Below are 15,803 nucleotides of genomic sequence, written 5' to 3'. Positions count from 1 at the left end.
AGTAACAGACACAGAGCTGATGCACTCTGGGGAAAAAAGCATCACCTGTCTGATGGCAGGGCCCTTGTGGATCCTACAGGTCTTAGGCAGGAAATGGAAAAGGATGAAATGCATTCTTTTCCAGTTCTTTAGACACCCATTTCTTCTCCTAGCTTTGGAACTAAAGCAATTCAGCGTGGACATTTGGGATTTGCTCCAGCCCAATTCCTTCCTGTTGGGTCTCAATTTCCTCTGGCATACCTTGCACGGCAGAGGGCTGGTGGCTGCTGTGCTGCTGTTGGAAGGGTCAATGCACCCAGGTGTTTGTGAACGCTGCAGGCAGCAGAGATCTCCTGTCTGGGCTGGCTTTCACTGCCAGGGCCTAAAGCGCTGCTTCTTTCTTCTCTGCTCTTTTGTCTCCAGGGCTTTCGGAACCGTTTACAAAGGACTCGACAGGGCCACTGGAGGAGAGGTCAGTGCCAACACGCCCAGCACGGCTGGCAGCTCTGCAGGGCTTTCCCCTCTGCTGGGAGCTGTGGCTGCAGCTCTGGGGGCCAGCAGAGCTTTTCTGCCCAGGCTGCTCCTCTGAAGGCAGAGCAGTGTCAGCCTGCAGAGCACAGCTGGGACAGACTTGGTCCTTCTGAAGAGCACAAGGAATGCAAGGAGGGCAGCGGTGTCTGTCAGTGCAGGACGCCCTGGCTTGGTCTTCATATCTAAAAGTGTGAATGCATCAGCTGCTGGAGACTGAGGTCCAGTTTATCTTCATCCCAGCCTCAGACAGGAACATTATTTAGCAGTTTTTCCATCCTGCCTTTTATCTTCAAAGGGAACCTCAAGCCCTAATTAGGGAGAGATCCTGCTTGGGCTCAGTTTGGGGTATTAGTCCTACTTCAGCTGTTCACAGAGGGAGAGGGAGAGAAATGAGAAGATGGATGTCCAGAGCAAAGCTCTCTCCTAAATCCTGCAGTTGTGTTTGGGTCTGGTGTCAGCGACAGCCTGTTACAAGCATCACCTGAGCAATGGGTGTGTGTTTGCTTTGTTGTGCAATCCCAAACAGAACAGTTGGATCTGAAATCATAACCAAATCCCATAGAATGGCTAAAGGGTTCCTGGCTGTTTTGCTCTGTTTTTACAGAACCAGAATTACCTCCTGCTTGCAACATGTGTTTGAATAATAATAATAATAATAATGAGAGTGTTGAGGCCATTTGAGAAGACTGTAGGTGCAGAGAATGTTGTTAGAGCTTTGAGGCTGACAGCTGAGGGACCATTTCTGCAGAGCTTGCAAGGCCAAATGTCTCTGGCCATGTGTCCTGTAAGCACCCCCCGGCTGGCAGAGCAATGGGCTGTGGGAATGGCCCTTGCTGAGCTCTGGTGTCCCATCCCAAGGCAGTTGGGCACAGCCCGGCTCTGTTGCTCCAAAAAGACTTGCTCCGTGTTTGCTGTGGCCTCCTGCCACAGACTCCTGCATTTTAAGGCTGCAATGTCCCTTCAGGTGGCCATCAAGAAAATGAGTCTCAGAGGGCAGAATAGGGAACGAGCTGTGAATGAGATCCTGCTCCTGAAGGGCAAGAAGAACCCCAACATTGTCAAATTTCTGGAGAGGTGAGTGCTTCAGCTCTTATCCGGTGTCCGGGTCCTGCGTTAACATTTCCTGGCATCTGGAGTCTGTAGCCTGTTTTGAAAATGCCTGACTCAGCCACATCTTCCCAAAACAAAAGCCTGGCAGTTCACTCCCTCCATGTGCTTTTGTTGCTTTGCTTTGGTTTTTCCTTCAAGTTCCTCCCCATTTGCTGTGTCTCCCAGCAAGTCTGATGAACCACAGCAGAAATTATTTCCCTTGGCTTCTTCTTCCCAGCCCTTTTCCATTGCTACAGATGCCAGGAAGATCAGGTTCTTCTTTCCAGAAATGCCTCATTTGCCCATTTTTCACTGGCCTTGCCTGTTTCTGAAGGGACTTTCTGAAAGGTTTTCTGACTGCTTTTGTCCCAAGTGCTGCACAGCCTCCTCCCCTGGATTACCCTGGGAATTGTGTTGCCTTCTTCTGGAGGGAATGGTGGAACTGATGAGTTCAGGAGCTGAACCAGCTGGGGCCAAGGGTTGTGGTTCCACATTGATCTGGGCTGTTGCTAAACTGCATTTTTCACCTGCTTGCCATCTAAGGCCTCTCCTTTCTCACAGGTGTCTCCTTCTCCTTTAGACTGTGCAGATTCCAAGGGCTGTGCAGCCTGGCAGCAATGTCTCTCCATCTGATTCTGTCCTCATTGATAATTGACCTGGAAACAAAACTCCACTCCAGGCTTTTCCATGGGGGAATTGAGCTCTGCACTTTCATCTCCATGCCATTGCTTTCCTCTTCCAGCTTCCTTGTTGATGGAGATCTCTGGCTGGTGATGGAATACATGGATGGAGGAACTTTGCAGGACGTTGTCAGACAGATACGCATGGCTCAAGGAGAGATGGCAGCTGTCAGTCGGGAGGTGAGGGATCCTGCTTGTCACTCCATGGCTGGGACACGATGGTCCTTCCAAACAGGGCGTGAGAACAGGAGTGGCTCCATGCTCAGAGCTTTGTTTCTGTGGTTTTTTTATGAGCTGGAGAAGAAAGAGCCTCTGAAGTGAACGGCCTGCCAGCATCACTGCACTTCTACTCTGTTCTTGTTCTCTCTCCTGCTGTTGTGGTACTCTCTGTCTGGTTTGGATTTGATTTGCTGTTCTCAGCTTTGCCTTGAACCGTTTGCCTGGAGTTTGTGTGCACTGCACTCCTGGCCTGTAACAGCAAAGATGCTGCTGGCACAATTCTGAACTGTCCTTTCTTGTGTGATATATTCCGGCCATTGGTTTTTGCCCTCATGTTTCTTGTTCTCTCTCAGTGTCTGCAGGGCCTGGATTTCCTCCATTCCAACCGGGTGATCCACAGGGATCTGAAGAGCTCCAACATCCTCCTGGGCACGGACGGCTCTGTCAGGCTGGGTGGGTGTTCCTGGCCAGGCACGGCGCTCCCGGGCTGCGGGTGTGGGGCTGCTTCCCAGGGAGGGCCAGAGCCCCACAAGGGCTGCTGGGGGCACTGCCCGGCCCCTGCTGCCAGCTGAGAACAGCTGCCCCTGCAGAGAGCTCAGGAGAGGAGCAGGGTGCCAGCAGTGCCTTTGCTCTGCCTATGGCCCTTCTTTGTGCTTGGTTTCCTCATTCCAGTTGCCTTTGACAGGGTTTGTTTCTGTTCTCAGCTGATTTTGGCCTCTGCGCTCAGCTCAGCCCTAAGCAGGACCAGTGCAGCTCCATGGTGGGCACTGCTCACTGGATGGCCCCAGAAGTTGTGACCAGATCTCCTTATGGCCCCAAGGTGGACATCTGGGCCTTTGGCATTGTGACCATCGAGATGGTGGAAGGAGAACCTCCTTACTTCAGGGAAACGGCGGCCATGGTAAGAGGCAAATTCTGCAGTGGCTGCAGAGGCCTGTGAGCACAGGGGGACCCTGCACTGGGAACAGCAGCTGGAGTTTTCTACACATGGGGAAGGGAATTCCCAGAGGACTCCATCCTCAACACAGATGATTATTCTGCAGTCTCCAGCAAAAATCTGCTTTGGGATTTATGTTGTTGCAGCTCTTCTGGCTGTGAGGATGACCTGAAAATGTGAACGAATGAAGTAGCTCTAATGTTGAAAGAAAACCCCAAACCATCCCCAAATCCCACCCACAAATCCCAACAAGTTTTCTGAAGGAGTTTCTAAAAGAGGTTTTGCAAGATGATCACCCCCCTGATTCTTCTCACTGGGAAACTTGTCTAAAACCTGAAGATGATTGCTTAACATCCCCTTTAGAGTCTAACATATTTCTTTCCTAGTCCAAGCTACTTTCTCTTTGGCACCAATCCTGAGCTTTCAGCAACACAAACCTCCTGTGTCTTGCCTGGCAGTTTTTGGGACAAGGCATCAGGAATGCATCTACTTGAGTGTCAGTGGCACTGCAGAGATGCACTTGATGTAAGAATCCTCTGAAATAACACAATATTTCTGATGGAGGTTCCAACGAACAAAGTCAGCCAGTGAAACTGGCTCTCAAGGCGAGATCATTTGGATGTTGTGATGGCTGTGGCAGCCCCAGGGTTTGGGGTTTTTGGCTGGCATAGCAAAATGAGCTGTGAGCAGCATCTGTGGCAGGGAGGAAAGTGCCCCTGGAGCTGGGGCTGAGGCCCTGGGGTGGATGTGAGCCCGTGTGGGTGTGAAGGGAGCTGGCAGAGCGCTGAGTTTGCTTTCCCTGCAGGCTCGCGCTCTGATCCGGCAGAACGGGACCCCGCAGCTGCAGGAGCCCCGGCGCCTGTCGGCTCTGCTGCGGGACTTCCTCGAGTGCAGCCTGGAGACGGACGAGGAGCGGCGCTGGGCTGCCCAGGAGCTGCTGCAGGTGAGGGCCAAGGGCTGCAGGAGAAGCAGCAGCGCCAGGGAAGGGTTTTCTTGTGGGGCCCCCTCCGACAGTCTCCAGTCTGGCTGCGTTCCACACACAGAGCAAGCAGAATCCTCGCCTGCTGTGGCTTGGCAGGCTTCTTTGGAGCTCATCTGGGCCTGGTGCCCCACAGCGAGCAGGGACATCTTCAAGCAGCTCAGGGGGCCCAGAGCCCTGCCTGACCTGAGCTTGGATGTTTCCAGGGAGGAGGCACCTCCCACATCTCTGGGCACCTTCTGTCACTGTTTCCCCACTCTGCTGGTTAAAAAATTCTTCCTTAGATCTAATCTGAGCCGGCTTCCCTCTCCTGAGTTTCAAACCATTTCCCTTTGTCCTGTTGCAACAGAGCCTGTGAGGAACTTGACTCTGGAAAGTAACAGTTCATTTCTTTCCTCTTTATCCTTTTGGCAGCACCCATTTTTATCATCAGCCAAGCCTCTCTCCAGCCTGACACCTCTGATCACTGCAGCAAAGCAACTGAGGGAGCAGCGGAGGAGATGAAGCACTTGAGGGCAGCTTCTTGTTACAGTAGTTGGGTCAACTAGGTAGTTATGGTAGTTAGCACTGTTAGTTGGTTATGGTAGTTAGCACTGCTAGTTGGTTAGGGTAGTTAGGATTGCCTGTTTGTTATGGTTCTTATGACAGCCTGTTTGTTCTGGCAGTTTTTTGAATAAAAACTCTCTTAACCCTCAACTGCCTTGCCATGTCCCTTCCTTCTCCCGCTGTACCTCAGCTGCCCGGAGCAATGTGAGGGGAGAGCAGGCCCAGCCTGGCCCAGAGCTGAGCCCCAGCAGAGCCCTGGCAGAGCCCAGAGCAGCCTCGGCACTGCAGAGTCAGCCTGGAAGGAGGCGCTTGGAGCCTTCTCGGCTGCACCCGGCTCTTGGTTACAAACTGGGTGTGCTGGAAAATGCCACCGGCTCTGCACGAGGGCAGAAGGGGCCCGGGGAAGACCCAAGTGCACCATGCAAGGGGAAAACTTGCCCTGGGTTTGTTATAAATAACTAGGTAGTGTTGCTTTTGCTATTATGTATTGACTTCTGCAAAGTATTCTTAATTACAACAATTTTGATGCAGTACAGTTTGTAATCACTTTTAACTGCTTTTGCTATAGTATAACATGTCAGCTTTTTGTGGCCAATGCCCTGGCCCCTGTGTAGCTCATATCCTCAGAACATCATTTATGGATGATATTTTAGTTTGCGAACAGCGTGAAAAACATACATTATAGTTTTGGCTTTTGCAAAATATTAAAGTGGATGCCAGATGTTGTGCATTAGAATGTTAACTTTTGCAGAAGTAGCTGTAGTTGTGAAATAATAACTAATGCTTTTATTTTTCTAACTAACTGACAATAATAACTCAGAGATAGTTGTGAAATAGCTAATGTTCATTTAAAGGACTTGTGGAAATAGCAAAAAGCGTCTGCATGGTCAGATAACATTTAAGGAAGGGATGTGATGAGGAGCCCTGCCACTGACCCTTCCACTGTCAATAACTGTCACCTGCTGAAACCACAGAACAGGGGGCCCTTATGAGGGAGTGACACACAACCCTCAAAACAACAATCCACGATTCCTGCACCTACTCTAAAAAGGCGAGTTGGGGGTAAAACCAACCTAAAGAATTCCTGGAACACGTAAACAAGTTAAAAGAAATGTTTGAATTACTATAATCATTATGAATATGTATTTGACCAATGCAGGGGGAAAAGGAGATAAGAAGAGTTGCTGTGGTTAACAGGTGTGCCTCAGGCCATCGCCAAGCACCAGTGCTGTTATTCATGTGTCTCTAGTTACCCCTTATTAAAATTCTAAAAATTCTAAAGCGTGAGGCTCCTTTCTCACAACACCCAAGGTCCTCACCCCTTGTTGTTCTCCCAAGGCAGGATCTGTCAATCATAAAGTTTGTCTTGATGGAGAAGAAAAAGACTGCAAAGAAAAGGAAAATGCATTGGTGTGGAGGCCCATGGGCCTACCATTAGAGTTTAATCAGCCACCCGTGGAGGACTGGTCCCCAATAAGAGGAATAGATTTCAAGGTTATGGTGAGAAGCTTGCTTCTCCCACAGATCTTTGCAGGCACATGCTCATTTATGTAAAGTTATGTTACCCCATTGGCCCATTGGCCTAATTACCCTAGTTCAACCCCTGTTACCCATCCCTGGTTAGTCCCTAGAAAATTCTCCTCTCTCTGTCCCTCCATTGGCCCTAATTTACTGCATTCCTCTGGCCCTGTTTCCCTATTAGCTGACCCGACCCTTAACCCCTCCTTTGCACCATTTTCCCCCCATATCCATTGGACCCTGACCCTCAGCTCCACCCTCACTACCCCATATAAAAACCCCCTGTGCCCTCAGCTTGCACCCTGTCTTTGTGCCTGGGCCCTGTTCAGCTCTGTCCCCTGTTCCTGTACCAATAAACCCAGTTTGCTGAGATCATACCCAGATCCATCCTGCCGACTTTGTCAGCTTCATAAAGCAGCCGTGAGCTTCGGGCTCCGCAGTGCCGGACACTCCAAGGGCCTCGGCAGCGCCAGGATGCTCCAGACTGGGACAGCCAGGTAGGGCAGGAGGAATCACTGCCCCTTTCCCCTCTCTGCTGCTCCATCTCCAAGCCCAGCATTGCTGCAGGACAGCCTCACTGCCAACGCCATCCTGCCAGGGATGGACGGGGGGGATCTCCTTCCCCTTCCCTCTGGCATGGAGGCAAATCCCATCTTCTCCTTGTCCGCCCTCCTTCTTCTCCTCATTCTGTCACACATCCATCCATGTTCCTTTCCCATCTCCTTCCCTTGTTCCTTCCTCTCCTTCTGCCTTTTTCTTTTCCTTTCTCCCTGTCTCTTCCTCTCCTTGTCAGTCTGTGGAGCTGTGAGGAGGTAAAACCCTCCCTGTGCTGGGAAGGCTGTGGGGAATGTGAAAAGAGCTTCAGGCAGAGCTCAGCCTATTTGTGGCGCCTCTAAAGATGGCAGTGTCAGATGCAGATATCCGTGGGGGTGCAGAGATCCCCCTACAGATCAGTGGGGATCCAGAGATCTCCCTGCAGATCCATGGGGATGCAGAGATCCCCCTGCAGCCCCCAGAGCAGCCACGCTTCAACACAGGGATGCCTGAGAGGAGGCTGTGACCCCGCGGCCAGAGGGCCCCGCTGGAGCAGCCTGTCCTGGCAGGACTGACCCCGGGGCACAGTGACCCACGCTGCAGCACTTGGAGGGGGCTGTGCCCCGTGGGATGGACTCAGCTTGGAGAAGTTCCTGGAGAAGTCTCCGGTGGGAGAGAGCCCAGGGTGCAGCAGGGGAACGACTCCTGTCCCTGAGCAGAGGGAGAAGCCCCGGGGCATGAACTGAGCCCGGCCCCATTCCCTGTCTGCGGCACTGCCGGGGCAGGAGGCGCAGCTGGAAGGAGGGAGGCGTGGGGGAAAGCTGGATTTAAGGGTCTCCACTTACTTCTCATTATCCTGCTCTGAGTTTTTCGAGTTCTCTGTCAGAAATCTCTCCCCTCCCCCACTCATCCACACAGGTTTTGAGCCGTTTTTCCTTTTTGAGGGAAATCAAAGCGATGCACTGATGCTCCTAATTAGGGGTACGAGAAGTGAGGCTCCAGGGCTTCCCGCTGAGTCGGAGCCACCGAAGCCGCAGCGCCGGGAAAGCCGTGGGGGGAGCTGCGGAGAAGTTTGTTTGTGTTTTCAGCTCAATCCCCCTCGGGCCCGGGCCCGTGCCCGTTCCAGGGCTGCTCCTCAGCTCCGGCTCTGCCCTCACGCAGCCCAGGGGGCCCGGAGAGCGAGGGGAGGGGCTGTGCCGTGTGCAGAGCCCGGCCCTGGCTGGGATTGGGCGATGGTGCCGTCAGTCGTGGTTGTGGCGCGCTGATTGGTGGGAGCGGGGCGGAGCCGGGCCCCGGTGGCGGGCTGAGGGCGGCCGTGGCTGGGCAGCGGCGCCATTGTCGGAGCGTGTGTGCGGGCCTGTGAGCGGTGGCAGCGGCCGGAGCGCGGTGAGGCGGCGGCGGAACTCGGAGGCGGCCGCAGCGCAGGTGGGAGCCGTGCTGGGTTGTGCGGGGGCTCGGGGCTGGCTGCGGGCCTCGGGGGCGGCAGGGGGCTCAGCCGAGTTCGTTGTGTCGTGTCCGGCCCGTGTTGCCGCTGGCGTGAGGGCGCTGCGGGAGCGGCTGCCCGCGGTCTCCTTGCGGCCGCTGCCTCGGCAGGAGCCGCTGGCGGAGCAGCGCTGGCTCGGCCCGGTTCCTGTGACTGGGACAGAGGGGGCTGCCCCGTGCCCGGGGCTGTGCGGGGAAATTCCCGTGGCCGGAGATTTCTGTGCGCAGAGGAGACAGAGGAGTCCTGTAAAAGTCACTTTATTGCTGAGCAGAGGGAGAGGCCGTGGGGCATTTGCTGTGCGGTCTCTGCCGTTGTTGTAGTTCGCAGCCTCCTTTTTGTCCGCATTTTCCCGGCCTCATCTCCCTCTCCCTTTGCCCACTGGCTGAGGTACTTGGAAGGTTCAGACCTCCCGATCCGCCAGCTGCATGTCCTCGTTAATGTGCACCCCCACTTATGCAGAACAGCCGATATTCACTGCTCTGTTAAGTCTTTGTTCTTCTGGAAGTTCAGGAATCTAACAGAACTTAGTCTGAGCAGTCCATGTTAATTAGTAAAATTTTTTGAAACTGATGGTTTCTCCCTTCCTTGTCTAAAAGTCCATGACCCAATCTCCAGACAGATTCACTCAGTGAATTTTTTTTTTTCCCTTACTAAGTCTTCTTAGGTTTTGGGATTATTCTCAGTGCTCTCATTCCCTGTTTTTCTGTAGCCGTTTCTGGATCAGGAGGCCTGGCTGCCACCTGCATCCCCTCGCTCAGCTGCTGAATGAGCTGCACTCTCAAGGTGTGGAGCATGGTAAAAAGATGAGAGTTGCTATAGCACATGAGAGGAGAAACAGCATTTGTTTAACCCATGGTCTGCCAGGGAGCCACAAAACTGTGTCCCATTGCCAACCTTTCCACGTTTGGGCTGGAACATGAGCTGCTTTTTTGTTTCCTTTGTTTTCTGTTTCAGCACTTTTCCTTTGTGATCTATTTGCCAACAGCAGTTTGAGTCATTGAATTTTCCAGAAACTCCTTTTTCTGCTAAAGATGATCTGATCCCATCCTATGGTTTAGTGTTGTGTTCCTCATTTCAGTGGATTGGTCAGCAGGAAGGTCAGGAGCTGGATCTGTCTGGTTGGTTATTATTTTGAAATCTAATGATGCCATGGAAATGAGAAATGGGTACTGTGGCTCCTGATATGAATTGGTTCGGGTTCCCAGGGGCTGGTCCATGGTGTTGTAGGATTTGTTCTGGTGGGTGTTTATGTTTTTCCCATTGTTTGCACTTCCTCAGGAGCCAGGGCTGCATCAATTGGCCAATTTTCTGTAATTTAAACATCAAAAACCTGGGTTCCCAATTTCTTTCCTGAACTTGTGGTAGCAACACCCCCCATGCTGCAATCCACCCTATATAACACAGACAGTGACAGCACGTGTTGGAGTGGGCAGAGGGATGATTCCCCCCCACTTTTTAAAGTGAAGTTTTCTCAACATTTTCCATTTGCTGTTTCCCTTTGCAGCTTCACTTGTTTCTGTTGCAGGGTCAGATATCCTCCCCCTGGGCTCTGCCTTGAGCTGTTCAAATTCCATCAGTGCAAGCAGGCGGAGCTTGGGGTGAGGAGCAGAGGGAATCAGCCCAATTCCTGCCCCAGGCAAGAGACCCAGGTACATTGTCCACACTTTGCCCCAGGAGTGTTCGTTTCCATTTCTAAAGCTCCTCTCAGGCTGATTAGAACCAAAGCTTCTCTTCCAGGGCAGTAACCTGGTGACTCCCCTCTTCCTTTCCCACCGACCTTCTTTTGCCTTTTTTTGATGCCTGTTGTTTTTCCTTTTTTTAAACACTATTCTGTTAACTGTTTATGAGTTAAAGCATTGCATTTCAAACTCTTCTAGTTTTTCCAAATGCATCCTAAAGGTGAGCATGGAGAAACCCAGACCAAAATTTTGCCATCACTAAGAGACACGCACACACATACCCAAAAAGCCTCTACTTCTCCTCAGAATAGAAAATGATTCTGACACCCCTGACCCAAACCCTACTGACCAAAGAAGGATTATTAAGAAAAAAACCATTCTAATGTTGTAATCTTATCACCAAAATGGTGGGAAGAGCCAGAGCTCTCCAACATTTCCAGTGTTAAAAAGTCAAGGCATTACTTCATTCTGGCCAGGATGTGCAACAGAAATCATTTCACCCACACATAGCCCGGGTGTGCAGAGAAAATTGTTCAATGACACATGAGTTTTACTGGATTTTTCCTAAACTTTATACCATCCAAAACCCACAGAAATCCACTGGTTTAATGTTCATTGCTTCCAAGTTGTGTAGTTTTTAGTATTTGGTTTCTCATTGGACCTGCATTTTTCCCCTCTGATGTAAATTAGATCCACAGTCCTGGATTGCCTTCTCAGCCTTTTCCAGACCAGGTGTCTCCAGCTCTGCCGGGGACAGTGTCTGGGGTAGCTGATGGTTGTGTCACAAGAATATATTGAAGCTTTCCTGCTCAGGGCATTTCAGTGCCAGGCTCTCACAGGCACCCACAGCTCCGCGGGTTGAGGTGAGCATGGGGCGGTGACCTGCGCTGTGTCTGATTCCCCTTCCTTAATAACAGCCTGTCTTGTAGCTCTTTTCCCTTCTGCTGCCCTTGCAGAGCCATCCACAAACACATTTTCTCCCTCAGGCCAGGCAATGTCCCATCAATCTGTCCCAGCCTGGGTCTGGAGCTCTGTCCCTTGAGTGCAGTCCTGGGTTCCTTGCCAGCCCCTCTCCAGACTGTTCAAACAGGAGGCTGGGTTAAACCCTTGCCCTGTCCTCAGTTCTAAATCCTCCTGTGCCACTGAACAAGTTTCATACTGTAATATCTGAGCCCCGCTCATCCATTTAGAGGCTCTTTTGGTTGTCAAAGCTTTACCTTGATGCCAGACATGAACTATAGGAGATCCTCCTGTTGTCATCCGTTTTCAGCTCTCAGTTCCCATGTGAGCTGTGTCTGCACAATTCTGCAGACAATGAAGTCAATCTCTGGCCACTGGGTTAAACATTTTAACACAAGAATTCCTTTGCCATGGCCCTGTTTAAAATCCACCTATAATTCAAATTGTTTCTCCCTGTCTAGGAGGGCCAGGGCAGGAGCCTCAGTTAATCTGCTTTTTCACATTTGAAAATTCTGTGATTCCTCCTTATGTCCATTCCTCCAATTTGTTGACTGGAGTGCTGTAGGGAGTGATGCCTGGCTCCAAAACCCTGTCTTTAACAGGGAGTGAATAATAAGCTGTAAGCCCTTCCTTCCCTCTCTTGGAATAGGGTATTGATTTTAAATCAATACAAGCAACCTCTTTTCCTTATTGCTTCAAAGTAATTTGATGAGGCTCCATAGCTAATTTCCCCTCTTTCCCTGGGACTGCCCACATTTGTGGGTTCACTTCAGCGTAGGCCTTGCCAGACATTTGACACAAAAGTTCAATAACATAAGCCTCTGTATGACCTTTTACAATATCAAAATCCAGCCACCAATTCCTTCCCAGTAAATTGTAATCAGAGTAGGAAGAAAAAGAAATTCATTTATTTCAAACATATCCCCTACATCTCCTAATAGTGGTTGATTAAATCATACCTGCTCATCTTTCCCACTTATTCCCTTAACAATTAAACTATGCCTTTACTGTTTTGCCCATTAGGTCTAAGATTCAGAGTGGATTGAGAGGCTCCTGTGTCCATCAGGAAATGCCTCCTCTCAATGCAGACCCACCCTGAATGTTCTCAAGGGCTCCAGTGTGGAGGGTCCCTGGTGTGATGGGAGCTGTGACAGCCCTGCCAATCCATGTCCATCAAGGGGTGGACTTGCTGGTCCTGAGGGTGCTGCTGTCTGTGCTTGCAGTGTCCTTGTGCCCTGCAGCTGGAGCCCTGGTTCCTTGCCAGGGGCTGTTTGGGTGGGCTCTCCCCTGCCGAGGAGGGCAATGCCTCTGCCAGGTGCTTGTGGCCGAGCCGTGCCCTGGGTGCTGGGGCCCCCTTGGGCCCTGGGGTTGATCCCTCAGGGGCTGTAGGAACTGTGCCCTGGCCTTTGCCTTCAGCTTGGCCTTTTGCTGCTCCCTTCTTGCATTCACCTGCTGTGCCTTTGTGCCCAAGTGCTGCAGGGCCTTCTTGTGCCCCTCCTGCAGCCCCCTCAGTGCCTGTGGGTGCTCATCCTCGACAGCTGCTGAGCTTTATGCAAAATCTTTCGTATCCCCAGTGACCCAAACAAAATCCTTAAAAGAAAATCCTGATCCTTCCATGTACAATCCGCCTTTCCCAGGTGTTCCTTGCTCCTCCTCCCTGTGCTCAGGGTGCCCTCCCCAGCCCGTATCCCAGAGCCTCTCCCTGTCCTGCCGCAGTGTCCAAAGGCGCCCCCGGCGGGCAGGGCCGGCAGCTCCACGGGGCCGGGCAGCGGCTGGGGCGTCCCGCAGCCTCCTGGGGGCCGGGGGCCGCTGCCGGCCCTGCCCGGGGCTGGTGGGGTCAGGCAGCGCCCGGCGCTGAGCCCCGGCTGCCCCACAGCCCCGGCCCGGCCCCGCAGCTCCCCACAGACCCCCAGCCCGTGCTCCTGGTGCCGCAGCTCTGCGCCCGGTGCTGGCGCTGCCGCCCACAGAGAAACCCCCTGAAACCCTGACCTCCTTGTTTTCCTCTCCTGGAAACCGGGGATACAAATGATCAACTGGCAAATATTGAGGTTAAGACCCTGTTGAAAAACATCCCAATCCTCAGTATTTTTCTCTTCCTCCTCTTTTCTTTTTCTTACCACATAGAATCGTCCTGCTGCTCCTTGCCTTAACCATATTGCTGCACACTCCCCTTCACCCAGTCTCTTCCCAGCACACCAACACCATCCATCCCCTGTTGTCTAAATCCCTTCTCCACTTCCCTTATTGCCCCTCTGGGTATCCATGTCCTTAATTACCTCTGGGGGAATGTGCACACTCCCTCAACCTTCTCAGAAGGAACCCTTCAGAGATAGTTTGGGATCATCGTCCCTTTGGCACAGGACCCCTTCCCGGCTTTCTCTTCTCTACCCTGCATGGGTGCCCTGCCATGTTCACTCCCCAAAGATCCCAGTGCACTCACTGATGAGATTTTCAGTGCTCTCTCCCTGCTGACTCTTCAGAGCCTCCCCTGATGTGTCACTCGTCTGTCTCCTGGTCACTCTCGGGTACCCAATCAATCCCTGGTGCTGCTGCCCCCCAAGGGAGCCGATCACCCAAAGTGGGTGAGGCACCTTCAGTTGCACTCCGCCACCCTGGATGGTGGAAGGAATTCTGGATGAGTCCAAAGGTATGTGGAAATAAGGTGGGATTGTACAGGAGGAGGAGTTGTAGGAGGAAGAAGAGGAGGAGGAGGAGCAGAAAGAGGCGGCACCACATGGTTCTACTCCCCTCTGTGTCTGCAGCCCCCCCCCCAGCCCCAGGAGCTTTGTGCCCCTATATACCACAGGTGACCGAGGGAGGGGGAATCCATGATTTTAACCAGGGTTTAATCTTGATGTTTCTGAGCTTTATTGGGCAAATGTTGGTACTTTTGTTTTTTGTGAGGGCTGAATATCCGTATTTTGGAGGAGGTTTTTGCTGAATATTGACATTTGGGAATTTTTTAATCTGCACCTTGATGTTTAGAGGATTTTTGTGCTGAATCATGGTGTTTTGGAGGTTGTTTCAGACACAAGATGCCCAGTGACTTTCCCAGATGAACTTGGGCACGGAGGTTTTCCCAGTCCAAGCTGCTCTCCTCTTGACTTTTTCCCTAAACCAGGATTTTTCATTCCCAGGGCGTGGTGTGATGGAGGAGGAGGAAAAGCCCCAAATGTACCTCATGAAGAGGGGCAGCAAACCCTGCCCAGGGAGCTCTGGGGAGGAAAGAGCCCCTGTGAGCCAGGAATGCATCCTGCAATCCAGCCAGAGCTCAGAGCTGGTGAAGAAACCTCATGTCAGGGAGAAGCCACACAGATGCTTGGAATGTGGGAAGTGTTTCAGCTGGAGCTCCACCCTGAGGCAGCACCAGGTGATCCACACTGGGGAGAGGCCCTTTGAGTGTGAGGAGTGTGGGAGGAGTTTCAGCCACAACTCTGTCCTGATCCAACACCAGGTGATCCACACTGGGGAAAAGCCCTATGAGTGTGGGGAATGTGGGATGAGCTTCAGGCAGAAGGGCTACCTGGTGCAGCACCACATGATCCACACTGGGGAGAAGCCCTTTGAGTGTGGGGAATGTGGGAAGAGCTTCAGAGGAAGCTCGGCCCTGATTCGGCACCAGGTGATCCACACGGGGGAACGGCCCTACAGCTGCTTGCAATGTGGGAAGAGCTATGGGTGGAACTCTGACCTGAGAAAACACCAGCACATCGACACCGGGGAGAAGCCCTACGAGTGTCCTGTGTGTGGGAAGAGGTTTCACAGGAGCTGCGATCTCCTCAAACATGAGCGGATTCACACGGAGGAGAGGCCCTTCCGCTGCCTCGACTGCGGGAAGGGCTTCAAGCAAAACTGCAAACTCACCATCCATCGGCGCATCCACACTGGGGAGAAACCCTACAAGTGTGGGGAGTGTGGGATGAGATTCTCACAGAGCTCTCACTTGACAGAACACCAATGGAGGCACCACTGAGGAAAGCCCTGCGAGTGCCCCAAGTGTGGGAAGAGCTTTGTGTGCTGCTCCAGCTCCATCCCCCATGAGAGGATCCACATTGGATGATCCCCAGTGACCGTTGTTGGGCAGAGCCCTGGTGATCCATGGTCCTGGTGATCTGTGTTGGGAAGACACCTGGCTTGGAGGCTTCACATCTTTCTGGTTCCCTGTGGGCAGCTAGATAAATGCAGCAGCAGGAACATCCATTGGGACACAGATCAACAATGGGAATTCCTTGGGGAGAGCAGATTTGTCAACTTTCAACCCCATAAAATCTTTTGTGTTCAATCCTCTCTGCTGCTGACATCAGGGAGTACTGAATGGTGTTGAAGTTATGTTCAGGGCGGACTATATGATGCTTGGATCCCCAGTCTGTTCTGTTTATGCTGAATAATAAGTTTTGTACCTTTAGGACTTGTCCTGAGAGTGAAAGGAGGAGAGAAGCAGCGTGCAGTTTGTTTTCAGACTCGGCACTCACTCCTCCACATTCCTGCTCCTGTGCTGTGTTGTCTGCGGTTGGACAAACGGCGAGACAGAGCTCTCCCTTGCTTTTAGTTAGTTTTAGCTAGCTGAGGCAAAGAAGTTCCCTGGACTGTGGGGTTTTTTCCCTTTTCTTTGGACCTGTTTAAACCTGCTCTGGCCTGAACACCCAGGGGAGCACCGGCAGCTCACACC

General features: G+C 52.1%; 1 protein-coding gene and 1 pseudogene across 1 annotated transcript in view; one reads left to right on the top strand and one right to left on the bottom strand.

Annotated features, from left to right (window-relative positions):
• The window catches only part of LOC128945469 (zinc finger protein 208-like), a 304,103-nt pseudogene that overhangs the window by 247,256 nt on the left and 41,044 nt on the right, over positions 1 to 15,803 (bottom strand).
• Positions 8,372 to 15,803, top strand: part of LOC128945481 (zinc finger protein 420-like) — an 85,003-nt gene continuing 77,571 nt past the window's right edge. The window contains exons 1-2 of the mRNA XM_054289246.1: positions 8,372 to 8,437; positions 14,272 to 15,089. Of these exons, the coding sequence (XP_054145221.1) occupies positions 14,283 to 15,089 (807 nt within the window). The 5' untranslated portion in view covers positions 8,372 to 8,437; positions 14,272 to 14,282. The remainder of the gene's footprint in view (positions 8,438 to 14,271; positions 15,090 to 15,803) is intronic.

Source organism: Melozone crissalis, unplaced genomic scaffold, assembly GCF_028551555.1.
Source record: "Melozone crissalis strain CALT ecotype California unplaced genomic scaffold, PUWL_Pcris_2 ptg000066l_1, whole genome shotgun sequence".
NCBI classification, from domain to species: domain Eukaryota; kingdom Metazoa; phylum Chordata; class Aves; order Passeriformes; family Passerellidae; genus Melozone; species Melozone crissalis.
The sequence above is the reverse complement of the archived record's forward strand: the minus strand, read 5'-3'. Positions and strand labels throughout refer to the sequence as shown.